Source organism: Sesamum indicum, linkage group LG8, assembly GCF_000512975.1.
Source record: "Sesamum indicum cultivar Zhongzhi No. 13 linkage group LG8, S_indicum_v1.0, whole genome shotgun sequence".
Classification (NCBI taxonomy): Eukaryota; Viridiplantae; Streptophyta; class Magnoliopsida; order Lamiales; family Pedaliaceae; genus Sesamum; species Sesamum indicum.
In genome coordinates, this window is record NC_026152.1 from 14,267,516 (window position 1) to 14,285,838 (window position 18,323).

Sequence of the window (18,323 nt, forward strand, 5' to 3'; positions counted from 1 at the left end):
ATAAATAGTATAGCCCTATTTCGTTTCCTACCTTTGGGCGTAGAGGTACTCCAAGTAGAGACTTAATAAAATTTTGGGTGGACAGGTTGAACAAAAGCTTTTTCTTTATTGAAGAAATATAGGTAATATTATATAGATATTTGTTTCTCTATTGGAGAAAACAACTACATAGCCTCTCATTAAGAGGACTATACCAGTTGGGAAAACCCCTCAAAACTAAGAAAATTAAAACTACAAGTATTTGAAAACTTAAAATCTTATACTTTGAAGAGTAGGAGAAAATTTCTAATGATCTCTATCTGCTTTGTTGCTTCCTTAGAACCATCTGTAGATTTCAAATACGAACTTCAAACTTGTTTTTAGATGACGTCATTGCATTAGTAATTACTTTGTCTTTTTTGAATGATGTCATTATTTTCGTCATCCCCTTATCCTTTCAACCAAACTTTTTGGGGTTGAAATGATATTTTCAAAAGATAAAGCATAATATCAGAAGTGTCAAAACATAAACTGAGAAGCCCATTCGCGTGTTTGTCAAAAATCTTCTGAAATGAAGTTGAAAACGTGCATGCATGTGATGAACATGCTAACGGGGAGCTTCACTGCTCGATTCTCATCCACCTCCGCCGCGGGGCATTTCTCCGCACGAAATCGTTCCTGGTTTCTCTTCCAACCTCCTGCCTGCGCGTTCCAGAATAAGCTACGCATATGCATGATGCCGGTAATTACTAATTCTTGAAATTTTGAATGAATATATAGTTTATAAGCTCCTAACATTTTTTTTTAATTTTATTTATAAGTTCATCTTTTAAAAAAGTTACCGAATGATTTTTAACATGTTCATAAACACACTCAAACAACTTGTAAAATAAATCCATGATCATACAACGTAGGAAGAAGAAACATCCATGAGTATTAGTTGGGGTAATAGCATTTTTGGTTCCATAAATTAGGGCGGTTCACTTTTGTTCTTCTTCGTTACAAAATTAATATTTTTAGTCCCATATCTTATAAAAATTAACACTTTTGGTTATCATTCACTTTTTCATCTACAATTTAACGACGTAGTACACGTGTCCAGCACGTGGTTGTTAAGTATTTTTTATGAAGGAAAAATTAGAGCATTTTCCAGCTTGGGATCATTATTGGGAAAAAATATAACTACATTTCAGGGGGAAAAATAAATTTTGAACAAAATTAGGGCAAAGAAAGGGGAGTTTCTGTCTGCTCTCACAAAAATCTTAACTAACACGTAATAAGCACGTGACCTACACTGTTAAATTATAGACAGAAAAGTGAATATGAGTCAAAAGCGCTATTTTTTATAAGTTATAACTAAAAGTGTTAATTCCATAATAAATGAGATCAAAAGTGAACCAACCTATATAACTTATGGGACTAAAAAATTTTATTTGCTCAGTATTAGTACAAGAATGTGGTATATAATAGTGGAGGGAAATTATATGTATATGCTTGAAAGAGATGTATATTCGATTTTGTTCTGCAATTTCTGCAGCTATATATATTATCTGCTTTAGCTTGTTTTTGTTAAAAAATAATAGTAATAATATAACGTAATTTAGATGTTGTCGAGGAAACAAAATTTAAGATGTATCTTTGTGAACATAAAGAGCAAAATTTTTTTTTGAACCAGTTAAAAAATGTCATTTTTATTTTTGGTACCACAATTATTATGGATTTGAGTTTTGGTACTATTAAATTCAAAAATAGATATTTTTTGTTTCAAATTAACGGCAGAGGCCATGTGTCTTGCATGTGGGTATTAATCGCCATTACCTCATATTCAGTCACGTGACTTTGACGTCAAAGGTCATGTTTAATAATACCAAAATAACAAAAAAACGTATTTTTTTATACCATCAAAAGAAAAAAATATTTTGACCAACTTTGATGCAAATGATAAGTTTCTTTTTTATTTTTTACAAAAATAAATATGTTAGAAAAATTTTATTTTAATATACATAATAAAATAGCTCTAAAATTATAATTATTTGTATTTCAAATAATTTTTAAGATCTTTTTTACTATTTTTGAAATTAAATTATTATTTGGTCTAGAAATATATTAATATTTGATCACACACTATAAAAACTAAAATTTATTCTTTGAGTAAAAGTATTAGATATATTTTGTTATTAAATAATAAATAAAATTTTAAATTATAATTATTTACATTCGAGATAAATTGTAGCAACTATTAGTTTTTTTAAATTAAAATTTTATTTTGTTTGAAAATATTTTAATGAACTTTGACCATAAATTATAAGAAATAAAATCTTATATTAAAAAAATAAAGAAATTTTATTTTAATATAAATAATAAAATAGTTTATAATTATTTATTTTGTGATAAATTCTAGCATATTTTAATTATTTTTAAAATTAAATTATTATTTCTTATAAAAATATTTTAAGAAACTTTGACCAAAAAAAGTAAGAAATAAATTTTAGTTTTATTTCTAATATTTATCTCTAATGTAAATAACTATGATTTAAAATTTAATTTATTATTTAATAAAATGAAATTTATCTAATACTTTTATTCAAATATATTTTAATTTTTATAGTTTATGCTCAAATATTAATACATTTTTAGACCAAATAATAATTTAATTTTAAAACTAGTAAAATAGATCCTAGAAATTATCTGAAATAAAAATAATTACAATTTTAGAACTATTTACTATATGTATTAAAATATTTTTCTTAATCTTTTTATTTTTGTAAAAAAAAAAAAAGTTCTATAGTTTGTGGCAAAAGTTGGTCAAAAGATGAGGAAAAAATGAAGTGAGGAAAGAAAATGAAGGGGAAATGAAATTGGGATGTTGAAAGCTCTAATTTATGCCAATTTTTTCTCGGTTTTCGTAGCATCACGTGTCTTTTTCCTTCAAAATGGTGGGGTTAACGGCAGTTAACGGAGCATAACAGTCATGTGCGTGAACATAGCTTTATGGAACCAAAAAAGCTTATTTTTGAATTTAATAATACCAAAACTCAAACCTGCAAAAATTTTGGTATCAAAAACAAAAATAATATTTTTTTAACGATGTCAAAAAAGGATTTTATCCTGTACATAAATGTTTTGTAGCATAAGGTTGGTGCAATATTAATGAATCGATTAATGTTATTAACATGAACTAATGACAAAAAAAATGTGCACAAAGTTGTCATTAAATACAATTAGTGACTCGTGTATGGAGACTATCTAGTGACATTAATAATCACTATTTTATGTCACTATAGATGTATTACTAATTATATTTAGTAACAACTTTATATATATTTCACTAATAATTATAGAGTGACCAAATAATTATATAAAAATTATTATAACTTAATATATAATATTAGTGATAACTTTGAACTTATCACTTGATATTTCGTCACTAATATCATATTTTCTTGAAGTGATTGATATTTAAAATAAAATTAAAAAGAATATGTTTTTTAAAATATTTATTAATAATATCATGCTGAGAACAGATACATTATTGCCTGTTTTTTTTAAAAATTAATTAGATTATAAATTGCCTACTTGGACAAATTGAATAAATATTAATGTAATTTAAAAATTATTACAGTTGAAGTACCACGTTTCGACGTTTAATTTCCGAGCAATGCAAACAGAAACAACACCAACCCCATTGCTCTACAGCGAAGATGGAATCCATAGGTCCCCAAGGCCTCCCATTTTTCTGCCCAACCTTTCTATGATCTCATTCCTTTTCAGAAAACTCCCATCCAATGCTCACTCTCCTGCACTTATTCAGGCTGAAACTGGCCAAACCCTTACATTTTCTGACCTAAAAACTCAAGTTTTCAACTTCTCCAAAACCCTTCTCGACTTCAACATCTCCAAGAACGATGTCGTCCTCATCATATCCCCCAACTCCCTCCTCTTCCCCGTTGCTATCTTCGCCGTGGTGGCCGTTGGGGCCATTGCCACCACCGCCAATCCCTTATGCACCGCAGCTGAAATCTCCAAACAGGTCAAAGACTCCAACCCTAAGCTCATCATCACAACCCCTCAACTCCATGACAAGATTAAACACTTGAATCTTCCTTGCATTATGCTAGCTACTTCCAAGATTCCAATCTATAGTTCTACGACTTCAAGCAATTCAACGTGGTACTACAGCCATTCCGACACGTTTTCTTCGGACATAGCTTTGCCTCCGGTCATGCAAACGGATGTTGCCGCCATCTTGTATTCCTCCGGAACAACTGGAACTAGCAAGGGAGTAGTTTTAACACACAGAAACTTTATTGCATCAGCCCTGATGATGACATCGGATCAAGAATCCTACGGTGATTCCAGGAATGTGTTCTTGTGCTTCCTACCTATGTTTCATATCTTTGGCTTGTCGGCTTTGTTGTACGCTCAGCTGCAGAGAGGGAACACGGTGGTGGTAATGGCACGGCATGAGATGAAGAAGATGTTGAGTGCTGTTGAGAAGTACAAGGTTACACATTTGTGGGTGGTGCCACCTGTGGTTGTGGAGCTGGCCAAACATCAGGAGATGGTGAAAGAATACGACATATCGTCAGTAAGGGAGATCTTATCAGGGGCAGCACCACTGGGGAAGGAGACAGCGGAAGAGTGTGCCAGGATTTTCCCAGATGCTGTTGTATATCAGGTAATGAACGAACACATTCTCATCTTAACAGTGTTGTGTGTGGAGTTTGTGAGCCTGGAAATTGGAATCGATGATAGATTGAGGGTTATGAACATTTTCAGACTTGAGAATACATGTAAACAAATACGTTTTTGCTCCAAGCACTAAAAGAAAATTGATGTTTTCCTACACTATAAATAACCACAACTTTAAAAATCATGATAGATAAATATTATATATCAGGATACTCAAACAAACCAATACAAAAATTTAAATTTTCATCATGGTTAATCAACATTTGCTACGATTTTTAGGTATGACCAAAATATTTGTTGTAATTTTTAGCTATAGCTAATATTATGGTCTCTCTTACGGAAATAACTTAATTGCCATAAAGCAATCGTGGTTAATTTGTAATTTTCATAATGTTTTTTTTTATCATAGTAATTAACTATAACAAAAAGTCATATTTTTTGTATTGAACTACAATTTTGATGATTTAAAATTGAGAATGAAAACGAAACCGAACAAGGGCCTGTGCTGTTTGGCAGGGCTATGGCATGACCGAAACCGGAGGGCCTATTTCGTTCGGAAATGTAAGGACCGATACACCTTATTCGGGCTCGACAGGGGTGCTCGCTCCAGGAGTAGAGGCTCAAATAGTGAATTTAGGTACTATGAAACCTCTTCCTCCTCTCAGAAGAGGGGAAATATGGGTTAGAGGGCTGATGGTGATGCAAGGTAAGAGTTAGGTTAGTGAGTATTTCCTACAGATTCTAAACGTATGTAGAAAATATAAAAACGATGGAACTGTAAGACACAAGATTTATATGGATTAGATCACGAGTTTTCATTTCCTATCAACTCTTTTTCTAGGCTATTTCAACAACCAAAAGGCGACGATGGAAACTATAGATGAGCAAGGCTGGCTGCATACTGGAGACATCGGATATTTTGACGAGAAGGGAAGACTCTATGTTGTCGACCGCGTAAAAGAGCTTATCAAATGTAACGGCTATCAGGTATGTATGTACGGACATTTTTTTATTGAAATCAGGTTTTAAAGTCAAACCAATTATAAAGCAAGAGTGATACACTTCTCATATATTGGTGACTTATCCTAAACTATACACCAACCGCACTGGAATTGTATTGCACTTCAGATCCAGTTAAATCCGATCTAAGTTAAAATTTCAATGTATGTACTAGGACATTATTCATTGCATTGGCTTCAAAAGAATTCTTACAGGAATTTCCGAGGGAACAATTGATTCAGGTCTTGTGTCTTGGGCTGGTTTAGGTTGCACCAGCAGAGCTTGAAGAGCTGCTTCTTACTCATCCTGAGATAAAAGATGCTGCAGTTATAGGGTATGCAGTAGTAACACAAGTTCATGTTGAATTTCTTGGAACGGGAACAGAAAAATTGTCTCTTGAAGCCTGATTATATTATTCTTAAATTGAATTTGCCTCCCTCATTATTAAAAAAAAAATGCATTATTCCCTATACTATACTTAAAATTCTTGATAAATTAATATTATTTAATTTATTATAGTCAAATAATGCAACAGTAAAAATTTAAATTTTGACCATGATTAATCAACATTCGTCATGATTTTACCTAGTGATGATCAAAATATTTATCATAGTTTTTTGTTGCAGTTAAAATTTGGCTTCGGTCGCTTGCAGATACAACGATTTATAGCCATTACACAGTTATGATTAACTAGTATGCTGTAGTTTTAACTTTTAACTATAATAATTAATTTAACCATAACAAAAAAATCTTATTTCTTTTGAAAAGTTGCTTAATTTGGTATTTTTTTTATGGAAAATCACCCTCAGGGATACAACGAATCACCGAATTATTTTAGATGACAATTCCAAAGAGTTTATTTTGGAAGTTCTGTATGATTGATTTTTATTTTTATTTTTTCTGTCGGAAAGAAAGATGAAGAAAACGAGATTTGCATGTCGTTTTTTTGGAGTGTCCCATAATCGAACTATTACTTATGCGACGGTATATAAGCTTTTGACTGAATGAAATTGTTTAGATTGGCTGATGCTGAAGTTGGTGAAGTCCCAATAGCATATGTGGTCCGCTCATCCACCACTTCGCTTGTCGAAGAAGAAGTGAAAACATTTATTGCAGAACAGGTACAATTACTTGTGTATATACATAGAAAGGGAATAAAACAAGAATTGCAAACCTTCAACTTGTGACTATATAATTATATATTAGGAATAATTACATTGTTTTTTCCTAAATTTTGGTAATTATATATAAATTATCTATACATGATTTGAGAAATTACGTTAATTTAGTATCCCAGATGTTCGCAAAATTTATTATTTGGTCCTTAATAAATTTATTTATAGGACTAAAATTACAATTTTCGATCAAATTGATCGAAAAAAGACTAAAATGACAAAAAATTATAAAGTTATAGGACTAAATTGCTAATATTAATTTGTACAAGACTAAAAATGCAACTCCTCCTAAATTACTGGACTAAAATTATAAATTTTTTTAGGGTTAATTTTTATTATGTAATAATGAATTTATCATTGTGAAAAAAATATTTTTTATTATGTAATAATGAATTCTTTATTTTTGTTGGATTGAATGCTTTAATGGTGACAGGTTGCGGCATACAAAAGGTTGAGGAGAGTGATTTTTACTGACAGCATTCCTAAGTCAGCATCAGGAAAAATTTTGAGAAAGGAACTCGCTCAAAGATTTCTGTCAAAACTCTGATCAAGATTGTTAAAAACCTTATACAAGTGTATGTACAAATGTTAGAAAATTAGGGCAAAATGATGGGCAGAATTTATTTTGGTATCACAATTATATCAGGTATTGTTTTTAGTCCCATAAAACTCATAATTATGTATTTTAGTCTCAAAAAGGTCATGTGCATTGGGGTTTCTGAGACGACAAAAGCATCATTTGGGACTAAAAAGGTGGTGTGATTTTAGAACTAAAAAGTCCCAAATTACATTTTTGGGGACTAAAAAGACGTGATTTTAAATTTTATGGAACTAAAAGAGTCACCAGCTATAGTTGTGGTTCTACCCTTATTTTATAGGACTAAGATAACATTTTGCCCTTAAAAATTATACTAAATTAATGCTACGAATAAGAATTAGATAAATCAAATGTAAAAAGTTAAATTATAACTAGATTCTTACTCATGGTTAAAATATTTATCATGATTTTAGTTATGACTTATATTTTGGTGTCATTTACTAAAATAATGATCCGTAGATGTTGCGAATTTTTAATTAATTATTAGCTAATCACATTGAACAGCGAGTTAAAAGAGAAAATGATGAAATTAATTTGAAGGTTGAAGATCATATCTCAAATATCATAAAACTGAAAACCAAATCAAAAATAATTTAAGGAGTGTTTGCAATAACTTTAACAAAAATGAAATTTGGATGTTTTAATTTACAACTTCTGTTTTCAAGGCTTTGAAGTTGAGCGGAAAACAACGACAACCTCATAAAGCATCATATAAGAAGAGAATTTTTTGTACTAATTTGTTTATACTACGTACATGCAGCATTTTCAAGAAGAAAGGTTTTCTATCACACTTTAATTATATACTAACACATTATTCGTATGTATCTCACTTTTAAATTAATTATAATTAAATATAATCATATGCTTTAATTTCCAATATATAACACGAACATATAAGAAATTCAATTTAAATAAAAGAAATTATGTATTACTTTAATTGGTAAAATTGACACCTATTTTTAAACTCAACAAAAAATAAAACAAAATTACACTGTCAAAGTCTTTTGATGTGACTTGTGAGTACTTCCCTTTTGCCATGAAATTTTTTTCCTTTGTTTATTAATTCTTTCCATTAGAAGAAGTGTTACATTTCATCATTGTTTTTTTTTTTTTATTATAATTAAAAAATAAATAAATTATGATGAGTACGAATTAGTTACCATGGCCACACAGCGGCCGTTAGCCAATGTTTCTATATTAGACAGCCTGAAGTTGCGATAAATATTTTGATTTAAATAGCACATACTAATTAAATGAGGTTAAAATCTAAATGTTTGTATTATTTTATTTAATAGTGCTAGATAGTATTAATTTATTATTATTTTTAATGTAGGAAAAGATAGATTATCTTTTTTTAGAGCAGACCACACACACCCAAGAAAAAAAAATTAAATAAACAGTTTCAATCAAACTGACAAAAGTTAACTATTTCATTATTTGGATTTTGTGTTAGTCACTAAACAAACAGTCAATAGAAATTTGTTCAAAGTGCCGTCCTAATGATGTCCTAAAATTGGGATTATTGTACAACAGAAATGACATTAAACAAGACATAAAGCTGCAATCAAGTGAAAGAAAATGTAGAATAAACAAAAAAAAAAAACATGATTTTTCATGGTTTTTTAAAGGTTGACTGGTTCTACAAATTGTCATAATTATTAAATTTTAAGGTCTGAATCTTACTGTTTGAACAAGGTATTGTTATTTGTGACTTATTTCAACATTCTTATTCATGTGCTAACATTAAAAGACCTGTATTTTTGTAAACAGTCGTAACGTCTGGTTACACGAGTAGCAAAAAATCAACCAATGGTATTAAACATAGTGATAAATTACTGCATTACACATGTGTTAATTGTGATATAAAACATGAAATAAGAACATCCAAGAAAAGAATATATATTTCTTGAAACAAAACCAAATATGAGTCTAAAACTTGAGGTTCATGACTGTCTGTGAGATGGTTTTGGCTAATTAAGATTGATCAGGGGTCAGAACTGATGGATTTCTCTTCATGTTCCCTTATAGTGTTTATGATCCCAGCAACCTCCCTCATGTTAGGCCTTGCTGCTGACGAGATATCAATGCATTTCAAAGCCACCTGCAGCAAACTCACCATGCTTTCCTCACTTGCACCTTCTGAAACGAGCGCCTTATCGAACACTTCAACTGTCCATTCTTCTCTGATCGCGGAATTCACCCATCTAGCTAGATCGAATCCGTTGTTTTGGACTACATTGCCGGTTAGCAGCTCAAGAAGGATGATGCCGAAGCTGTATGTGTCTGTCTTGAATGCATTGTTTGAGGAGATGATGCCTCCAGGAGGGGAGTTGTTTTCTTGGAAGCTGTCTAACTGAGCAAGAAATGACTGATCTTGGTTGTCGGCATCTGCTAGGCCGTATTCACTTATAAGCGGCTCCATTTCATTGCTGAGTAAAATGTTGGACGACTTCAGGTTTCCATGTGCTATTCCATCGGCTTGAAGCCCTTCATGCATGTAGGCTAATGCCGCGGAGATCTTGGATGCCAAGGCTAATCTGCTTCCCCAGTCAAATGATTGCCTGTTTTTGGATTCTGAAATTAACAGGCTCAAGTATAGGTCATGACGGTCTAGAAAGACATGTCAGTAAACCATATAGCAGAAAGCGAACTTCATTTGCTTCAAGTGGAGTGAGAGATGGATGAACTTACCATGGAGAAGCCTAAAGAGGCTACCATTCTCTTGAAATTCGTAAACCAGGAGTTTTTCTTGGCTGGAGCAATAAAATGCAACGACAGGCAACACGTTTGGATGCTTGACTTGGTCTATCCTCTGCATCCTCTTCTTGAAATCATCCCTTGAAATATACCAGTCCCTTATTCTCTTCACTGCCAGAGTCACTCCCTCATTTAGTGTCACCTTGTAGAGGCTTCCATTTCTGCCTCTCCCGAGCAATTCAGCCGGAGACCTCAGAAGATCCTCGAATTTCAGCTCGTTGACCATCGGACTAGACAGGACCACAAGTGATGACGAACCCCTTCCACTTTCAGCCGATGTTATGGAAAACTCTGACCTGTTTCCTCCAACAGCTTTCGACTCACTAGACGTGCTACTTTCCTTGTCGCCTGTCACTTGAGAGCCCTTTTTAGCAACGTTTTTCTTTGAGTTAGTTTTCCCTTTCTTGATCAGTTTGAATGCAACTAGACTCACAATGATTATGCCAATCAAAGCATATCCTGAATACATAAAGTAGTCTTTCTTAGAGGAACCTTTCTTTCGAGCTGGAGGGGAAGGAGGGCAAGCATTTGGCAATGGCTTCCCACACAATCCAGGATTGCCCAAAAAGCTCGTCCCATTGAACCGGCCCCCAAGATCAGGAACCGGGCCGCTGAGATTGTTGTTGGAGACATTAAATTCCTCAAGATTGGAGAAATCAAACTTTGGTATCTCCCCACTCAGCTGATTGTTATCAGCAAGAAAAGTCAGCAAACCAGAGATTCTTGACATGTCCGGAATACCCCCAGAGAAGCCGTTATCTGATACATCAACCCTTTTCAAATTGCTCAACCTCGACAGAGATCCAGGGAGACTGCCTGAGAACTTGTTCCCGTGCAGATAAACATGCGTGAGGTGGCGGCATTTGGATATCTCGTCAGGCAACGTCCCAACGACGTTGTTGGAGTTGAGGCTGAGTACCATAAGAGCCTTTGTTGAGCAAAGAGATGCAGCGTCCAGCATCCCTGTGAGATTGAGTTCGTCGAGCACTATTTTTTTTATGGTTGCTAAATCGCTGTAACAGGTCACCCCTTTCCATCCACTTTTGCACGGGTCTGAACTCCTATTCCATCCCCAGTTTTCGCCTCTCTGAGGAGCAAGCTTCTCGATGAACTGCACCAATGCGTCCCTAGCTTCCGTCGTTTCTCCATCAGCCATCGACAGCAGAAGAAAGATTATCTTCAAGATCAACATCAACTGAACTCGAAGCCTCATCACGCTCATGATCAGCTGATTCTCAAGAATAATGCTGGTTATAACTCACTACAAAGTGGCTGAATTCACCACGAAGATCGCGTTTATGGGAAGTGATGATGGACTATGAATACTAACAAGAACTCATGGACTAATAGAAAAAGACACAAAATGATTAGTAATTTGTATTTGTGTGCCGGCAGGGGAGGGAAATAGTCAATGTTAATATGATATGAACATCTCAGTTGGCTTCTGCTCAATCCCAGTGTTGAAATAGTGGGAATTGTGCTGTTACAATCCTGAACCTGTGGAACAGGTCAGAACTAGAAACAGAGTCTTTCTTCTCTAGGCATTCCATATGGTTCAATTATATCGAGAGTTGCGTAAGAAAGTTGTACCATTTAGGGAAAATTCTAGTCCAGATTTGGTCCGATCAAGCCTGAATCAAGTATTTGACAAGTGCTTCATTTTTGTAAGATGGGAAATTCGTGTAACGGACCCACCTATAATAGGACCCAAAACCCGCCCATGTCCCAGCCCAGCTCGAAACCCAATTGGTCTATCTCATAAAACCACCTGATCAAATCTTTTCTATTTCGCAATTAATCGATATAATTTTCTTTAAAAAATTATTATTCATAATTACCTAATAAGGTACTACTATATCAAAAATATAATATAATTTAAAATACATCTATTAAATAAAAAAACAAATAGATTTACAAATATTATTCTAGGCGAGTTATGAGCAAGACTTGGGACCCAACTCGCATCCATAAATGCCAACAACGAAAAAAGTTGTCCTCGGATACAAACCTAGTAAGTTAAACCCAAACCCAACTTCTCCCCATCCGTAACTCCTACCTTAAAATCTTTCCAATGGCTGAGACACACTCGTTTTGTCTACAAATGTGATGCTTGTATAAATAAAATAGATAATGTAATAACAATAAAATGCGTATATTGATAATTATTATCTTTTATTCGATTAAGAAAATAAAGAAACAACTAAAAATTACTCGCTCATTAAAAGAAAGTTGCAAAACCAAATGTACGACTTTATAGTAAAAACTATACTTAACAAAAATCTGGTCACTTTTAAGTAAAAGAGCAACAAATAATCCGATGGGCTAGAGTTGAGAATGAAGAAGCCCAATAATAGCAGTCAACACAACTTCAAGTTCACAGGAAATTAACACTTTTACACAGGACAAACAACAAAAGCATTGCTCCAGTCATGGAAAATCAATCACAGTGGCAGGCATAGATGATCACACTTTCATGAGCCACACAGAAAAATGTAGATATATAGATCATAAATCTTAGAACTTTCAGGCAGACATAAGCCTTTCATTGTCTCACACACAAACAGTACATACATAATACCACACATGGCTACAAGCAGTACATACATACAGTTGGCTCCATGAGCCACTTCGGTGACACATTACATAAATAGCTAACTGGAATTTGCAGGAGAATAATTTGACGGCCAAGTGTTTTGTGAGTAGATGGCCTTTAGGCAATTATACAAGAAATGGAGATACCAACAAATACGGTGACGAACAAATACATGATGATGCACAGTTATGTCTTCAGATCATCTGACATGGCTGATGGTACACAGTGGCGGGTGAGAATGTTCAAGGTTGCCGCTTTTGCAGTCCTTGTTCGGAGAACCACAATCTGCAATCAAATGTTAAATCTCTGATTTGATCATTAAACAGTTCGAAATAACAGAACATGGTGAGAGACAAGATGCAATGAACGAGAGTGATCTATCGAAGAAAATGACGGAAACTCAGAAAGCCCACCTGCTGGTATTCCAAATCAAATTTCATATATTTATCAGTGCAGCTCTCAACCATGGTAACCAAGCTCTTCAGATTCTTAACGGGCTGACCATTAAAGGCAAGTACCTAAATGCAAACAAACGTCGTGAGAGAAAATAAAATGTCATCCAAAGAAGAAAGTGTAGTACTGTATGAAGAGGTACATAGATAATTCAGTTGTGATATCAAGACTGGCTTCAAGAAATAACCTGAGTGTTGACAATGTCCTCGTATCCAATATTGATGTCAGCTACAAGCACCTATAATAATGCGACAAGGTGGCAACAAAGGTAATCAGAGATGAACACTCAAACTGTAATGAAATGTTAAAAGCTCCGGAATTATTTTGATGTTAGGAAGAACCTGGGAAATTACAACAATTTGTTCATCTACTGATTGAGGCATTTCATGTAAGACCTTGTCCAGCAGCTTGACCGGACCTTCACACTCATACTCCTTTCCATACTGGAAATATAAGACCAAAAACATGAGAAGTAAAGATGTGCTATACTCGCTAGTCCCTGTGAACATTATAGCATTGTACATTTTCTAAGCCGTAATCTCCCTTCACACTGCCAACTTCAATGTTCTTGACTAATGTAAGTGAAATTTCCAATTTTGAATTGCAAAAGCAAACTTCTATAGAAAAAAAACCAATACACTAGATGACTATCAAAATCAGAGAGAATGTTAGTAGAGAACCCCATTAAATCATTTAAAGTTACTGAAAACAAGATGCCTGTGGGCACATTTGTCCCTGTACACCATATAAAAACAGTAGATACAGATATATTAAACGCTACTTCATGGTAAAGAGAGCAGAATAGGGGAGATCTAATAGTTATTTAATTGTATAGATGCATGGACAGATTTTCTTTTTATATGATCATAACCTGGTACAGATGCTATTTCCGACTGGAAAGTAGTCTTAGATACAGCTCATATACAGAATATCCAGATTTTGAGTTTGCTAAGGAAACACATATTGAAAGCGAAAAGAAATAGCATTCATACTTAAGCAACACAAATGGCAATTTTATCTGCTGTAAACTTAGCTGTAAAATAAAACCTAAACTGCATACATGGGTAAGAAAGCAAAAAGTAATGTCTTAATACCATTGGGAGGAACATACTCACCTCAGAACGGAGATATGGAACAGAAACTGGCGTAAAAACGAACCCTGCAATGATATAATATGAAGGAGGCTTGCCATTGTTGTGAGCAGGAACAAGCCGTGTATGAGTTCCAAGATCAACTTTGAACTTGAGACGCTCTGAATTACGTAAAACTTCAATTTCAGCACTATCATCAGTATATTTTTGGGACACAAGGTAGCTGAAACCTATGCGCTCTCCATGCCTAAATGGAACTGCAAGTAACCAAGAAAAACAGTCACGTACTTTATCAGTGGAAAGTTACTTAACAGAAGAAATGCCATGAACAAAGGGTTTCACAATGAAGTACACACACAACAGCTTTAGGTCCATATGCATCATAGATGGAGAACTGTACTGTATAAAAGCAAATGACACTGCTCCAATAAGAGCTGTCAAGATTAAATGTATTAACAGTTTAATCAATCTTCATTACTGTTTTGTCTTAGCTACTTCCCCAACTGAAGCTCCCATCTCAGGGAAAGGGGGATGATCCCACACATATGCTTGCACACAAGCAGCATTAACATGTTCAGTAGCTTGCCATCAGAAGTAAATAGTCATAAGAGTAAAACATACTAGCATGTAATTCCCGAATGTATGAAAACATTCAACTTTTCTGTGATAAAGATCAGGAATTACTAGGCAAGTGAAACTTATCAACAATTCCTACTTGCAGGAAAACCAACCAATGGATAACCAATGCTATCCGGCGGGTCAATATCCTTTTCATGAAAATATGAAATAAAATTCTTTGCCCATCAAATTCAAGGCAGCACATATGGTTATATGCACACGTGAGGAGAAAAGCATAACACCAGTACATCTATTCATCTATCAGAAGTCAAAATCTTTATTTGATCTTACCTGTTCCATCTTCAGCAATATCAACCCCATCAAAGCTAAGGATGATATCTGATGGCTTCAAAACCTTGAACAGTGGAGAACTTGGACCAATTCTTCGTATGCGGATACCATTATGATCAAGTTTCATTCCCATTGACAACCGCAAGTCTTTATTTTCCATCTTCTGCCACTCGATCGCAAGAACAGGGAATCCTGCCAGACAAAGAAATATTTCATGAAAACAGTAGCACTTCTTGTAAGACATGCATGCACATATGAGATTTACATATATAATTTATCTAAAACAGGTTAAACTCAAAATGCCATCTATGGAAGTCTTAAAAAGGCGTTACTGGTGTCGGTATGATGTGAAAGAAGAAGAATAAGAAGCAAAAGCAAGAGGAAGAAGGGGCAGTATCCAGATATAGTACCAGTATACATTCCATGCTTCTCGTAATCTTGTATGAAGTGCATGATGACTGGTGTTGGTATGACATAGCCAATATTCTCCACATCCTCATATTTTATTGATTGAAATGCAATACCAACACAAATTCCCCTGTCATTGAAAGCAGGTCCCCCAGAATTTCCAGAGTTTACAGCAGCATCTATCTGTAAGAACAATAATTTTCACAAGATTCAATTTTTTTAGACTAAAAGCTAGAGATGAATTGTTGCTAATTGCAAATAAGCTACCTGCAAACCCAGAAGTTCAGTGGAACCATGAACATATGAGAGAATTTCTATTCGTGAGACAACCCCACTGGTGACAGAGATAGTGTCGCCCCCAATAGGATAACCCACAACTGTCACAGCATCTTGAAGTGCTGGTAGATCACCGAAGACTACAGGTGATATCCCTTCCCAGAATTCATCATCATTTACTGTTAACAAAGCTGCAACATCATTTAAACCACAGTCAATATCATTATAAATAAACTCTAGCAAGTTCCATGCATGCAATTTTCAGGTGATCATCCATTACAGGCTGGCTCATTTATGTTGATAGATGGGATGAAGGAATGATGCATAAAATATATGATTTTATGAAAGATGTGATTACTTTATCTCATGATATCATGTGTACTTCATATGATCAAATTCAGAGACATTAGGCTCATCTTCTTATATTGTGTTTATTTTGATGGATTTAATAATATGATTCAGTAGGTTGTCTAAACTGCACTGCCACCACTTCCTTTCCTTTTCCTTTGTTTTCTTCTTTGCTTCGGTTTCCGGTGGCTTTATTCGACAATAATCAGCAAATCCAATCTGGCCTCGTCAGTATCACTGAATCTGCCATGCCAGCAAAAATCCACCGCTATCTATACGTGCCTCCCTGACAGCCAGGAACTTCGTAACGGACACCGTTATCGCTGTTCCATCACTGCTTAGATGAACCATTATTACTTCATAAATGCATTAGTTCTATTGCCTTATTTAACCAATACACTCTTTAGAAATTTTAGCAACAAGACAAGATCTCTTGGTCTTGATTAGCCAAGAAACATGAATGTGATGACCACTAAAACACAAAATGCCACGTTCTTGCGAGGGGTGTTCACTTGGTTAAACCGTACGAAACTGGCCGAGATCTTTCAACTTGTTAAACTATTTGATGGACCAACTTTACTGGTTCAATTCAGTTACTTGATGAAAATTTTTCAGTTTTGAAATTGGAAACTAAAAATTTCTAAAATAAAAAATATAAAAAATACTCTTAAGTAATTAGAATTTAAGTAACAACAAATAATACTAGTATAAATCAAAATTATAAATTCAATATATGTACACATATATCTATACGTATACATATGCATGCACAAGTTCTTCTATACGATAAGAAGAATATATTCCAAAACAATACAGATCCGAACGCCAAAAAAGATTTCCAGAATTGATACCGGTGGATCTCGCTTTGCACTGCATACTGCATCTTCGATTAGGAAAAGTCACAGCAACAAGTTGACATTCAAATAATTCAAGTAAAACAAGTATTCAAACAACAGCATGACATACAATTCCTTACACCACAAGACTCTGGAGGGTTAACATGGCCGAAGATCAAACGACCAAAGTAGAAATAAATCAATCAACTAAATCTAGAGCATTCTTACCAATGTCGCATTCGACGCCAATAGCGAGAACAGTGGCGACATACTTAGTATCGGAACCTCTCTTTTTCAACTTGATCTGAGTATAATGCTCCACCGAATGCGCACTCGTCAAAACCCTCCTTCCCTGGATCACAAACCCACTGCTGCTCGAACTGTACTGCCGCTTCCGCTGCCACGGCAAAGAGAAATTCGGATCTGTGTGAACACAGAAAACCTTCACCACCGAGTCCATGGCTGGAAGAACCCTAGCAACAGAGCTCTCCGCATTAACCGGCGGAAGCACAGGACTGGTAGCGACAGGCGGAACGTCATTGGAAAGAGTCTCGTCGGTTGGAGCTTCAGGCTTGGGGGTTTTGTTGGGGCGCCCACGGCGGCGTCGCTGGTGTTTAGAGGAAGGTGGTGGAGAATTCGAGGTGACGAGCTCCACGTTGCTGACGGAGGACCTCACTTCATTCCCCCCGGCGGCTGCCTCGGGATTAGTGGCGCCTACGACGGCGTTCTCCGGCCGCTTTCTGGATCGGCGGCCGTGCTTACGCTTACGCTTGTTCCCGATGCCCATAGCTGACATTGAAAATGACGGGGGTTGCTGGCGACAGCGTGTTATATAGACACCTGAAACGGCGTCGTGCGGAATCCCTTTGACTTGTAGAGAAGGAATCAAGAAATATCTTAAGGCTTGAACCTCAATTTAATTTAAAATTATTTTAAAAAACACATAATTTAAATTATTTAAATATAAATAATAAGTTAAAAAAATAAAATAAATGTTTAAAATGCTCTTTGGGTCATTTAAATCAACTCCAGAAGTTCGAAAAAGCTATTTAATATTTAGGGATAATTACACAATATATTAATTTAACATTTAATAAAATTATGATCCTGTGGTGTTTAAATAGCTCAATTTTTAATAAATTATAGCAGGCCTACATTCTCTAATCAATGTCGTGCCATGCACGTTGACCCATGCAATCTAAGCCAAAT

The 18,323-nt window shown here is 34.6% G+C and overlaps 3 protein-coding genes across 3 annotated transcripts; 1 reads left to right on the plus strand and 2 right to left on the minus strand.

The window, feature by feature from the left end:
• LOC105168813 (4-coumarate--CoA ligase-like 7) lies at positions 544-7,446 on the plus strand. The gene is made up of 7 exons (XM_011088970.2): positions 544-721; positions 3,602-4,657; positions 5,188-5,377; positions 5,513-5,658; positions 5,937-6,004; positions 6,689-6,791; positions 7,279-7,446. Exons 1-7 carry the CDS (start codon positions 551-553, stop codon positions 7,390-7,392), a joined length of 1,848 nt encoding a protein of 615 aa, XP_011087272.2. The 5' UTR covers positions 544-550; the 3' UTR covers positions 7,393-7,446.
• On the minus strand, positions 9,261-11,673 carry LOC105168814 (probable inactive receptor kinase At2g26730). The gene is made up of 2 exons (XM_011088971.2): positions 10,135-11,673; positions 9,261-10,017 (listed from the first exon to the last, which is right to left on the minus strand). The coding sequence occupies exons 1-2, from the start codon at positions 11,420-11,422 to the stop codon at positions 9,428-9,430; spliced, it is 1,878 nt and encodes a 625-aa protein (XP_011087273.2). The 5' UTR covers positions 11,423-11,673; the 3' UTR covers positions 9,261-9,427.
• LOC105168717 (protease Do-like 9) lies at positions 12,694-17,902 on the minus strand. Its single transcript, XM_011088854.1, has 9 exons — positions 17,343-17,902; positions 15,922-16,121; positions 15,657-15,837; positions 15,247-15,438; positions 14,362-14,594; positions 13,588-13,689; positions 13,434-13,484; positions 13,207-13,311; positions 12,694-13,078 (listed from the first exon to the last, which is right to left on the minus strand). The coding sequence occupies exons 1-9, from the start codon at positions 17,899-17,901 to the stop codon at positions 12,980-12,982; spliced, it is 1,722 nt and encodes a 573-aa protein (XP_011087156.1). The 5' UTR covers position 17,902; the 3' UTR covers positions 12,694-12,979.

Excerpts from the sequence above, each read along its gene's own strand:
- LOC105168717 (XM_011088854.1), bottom strand. The coding sequence starts at position 17,901 with ATGGGCATCGGGAACAAGCGTAAGCGTAAGCACGGCCGCCGATCCAGA. Across the intron at positions 15,439-15,656 it reads GAAGCATGGAATGTATACTG|GATTCCCTGTTCTTGCGATC; the intron begins GTACTATATCTG and ends TTTGTCTGGCAG. Across the intron at positions 13,079-13,206 it reads TTGATTTGGAATACCAGCAG|ATTGTGGTTCTCCGAACAAG; the intron begins GTGGGCTTTCTG and ends ATTTGATTGCAG.
- LOC105168814 (XM_011088971.2), bottom strand. The coding sequence starts at position 11,422 with ATGAGCGTGATGAGGCTTCGAGTTCAGTTGATGTTGATCTTGAAGATA. Across the intron at positions 10,018-10,134 it reads CCTCTTTAGGCTTCTCCATG|AATCCAAAAACAGGCAATCA; the intron begins GTAAGTTCATCC and ends TGTTAATTTCAG.
- LOC105168813 (XM_011088970.2), top strand. The coding sequence starts at position 551 with ATGAAGTTGAAAACGTGCATGCATGTGATGAACATGCTAACGGGGAGC. Across the intron at positions 722-3,601 it reads TACGCATATGCATGATGCCG|TTGAAGTACCACGTTTCGAC; the intron begins GTAATTACTAAT and ends AAATTATTACAG. Across the intron at positions 6,005-6,688 it reads AAAGATGCTGCAGTTATAGG|ATTGGCTGATGCTGAAGTTG; the intron begins GTATGCAGTAGT and ends GAAATTGTTTAG.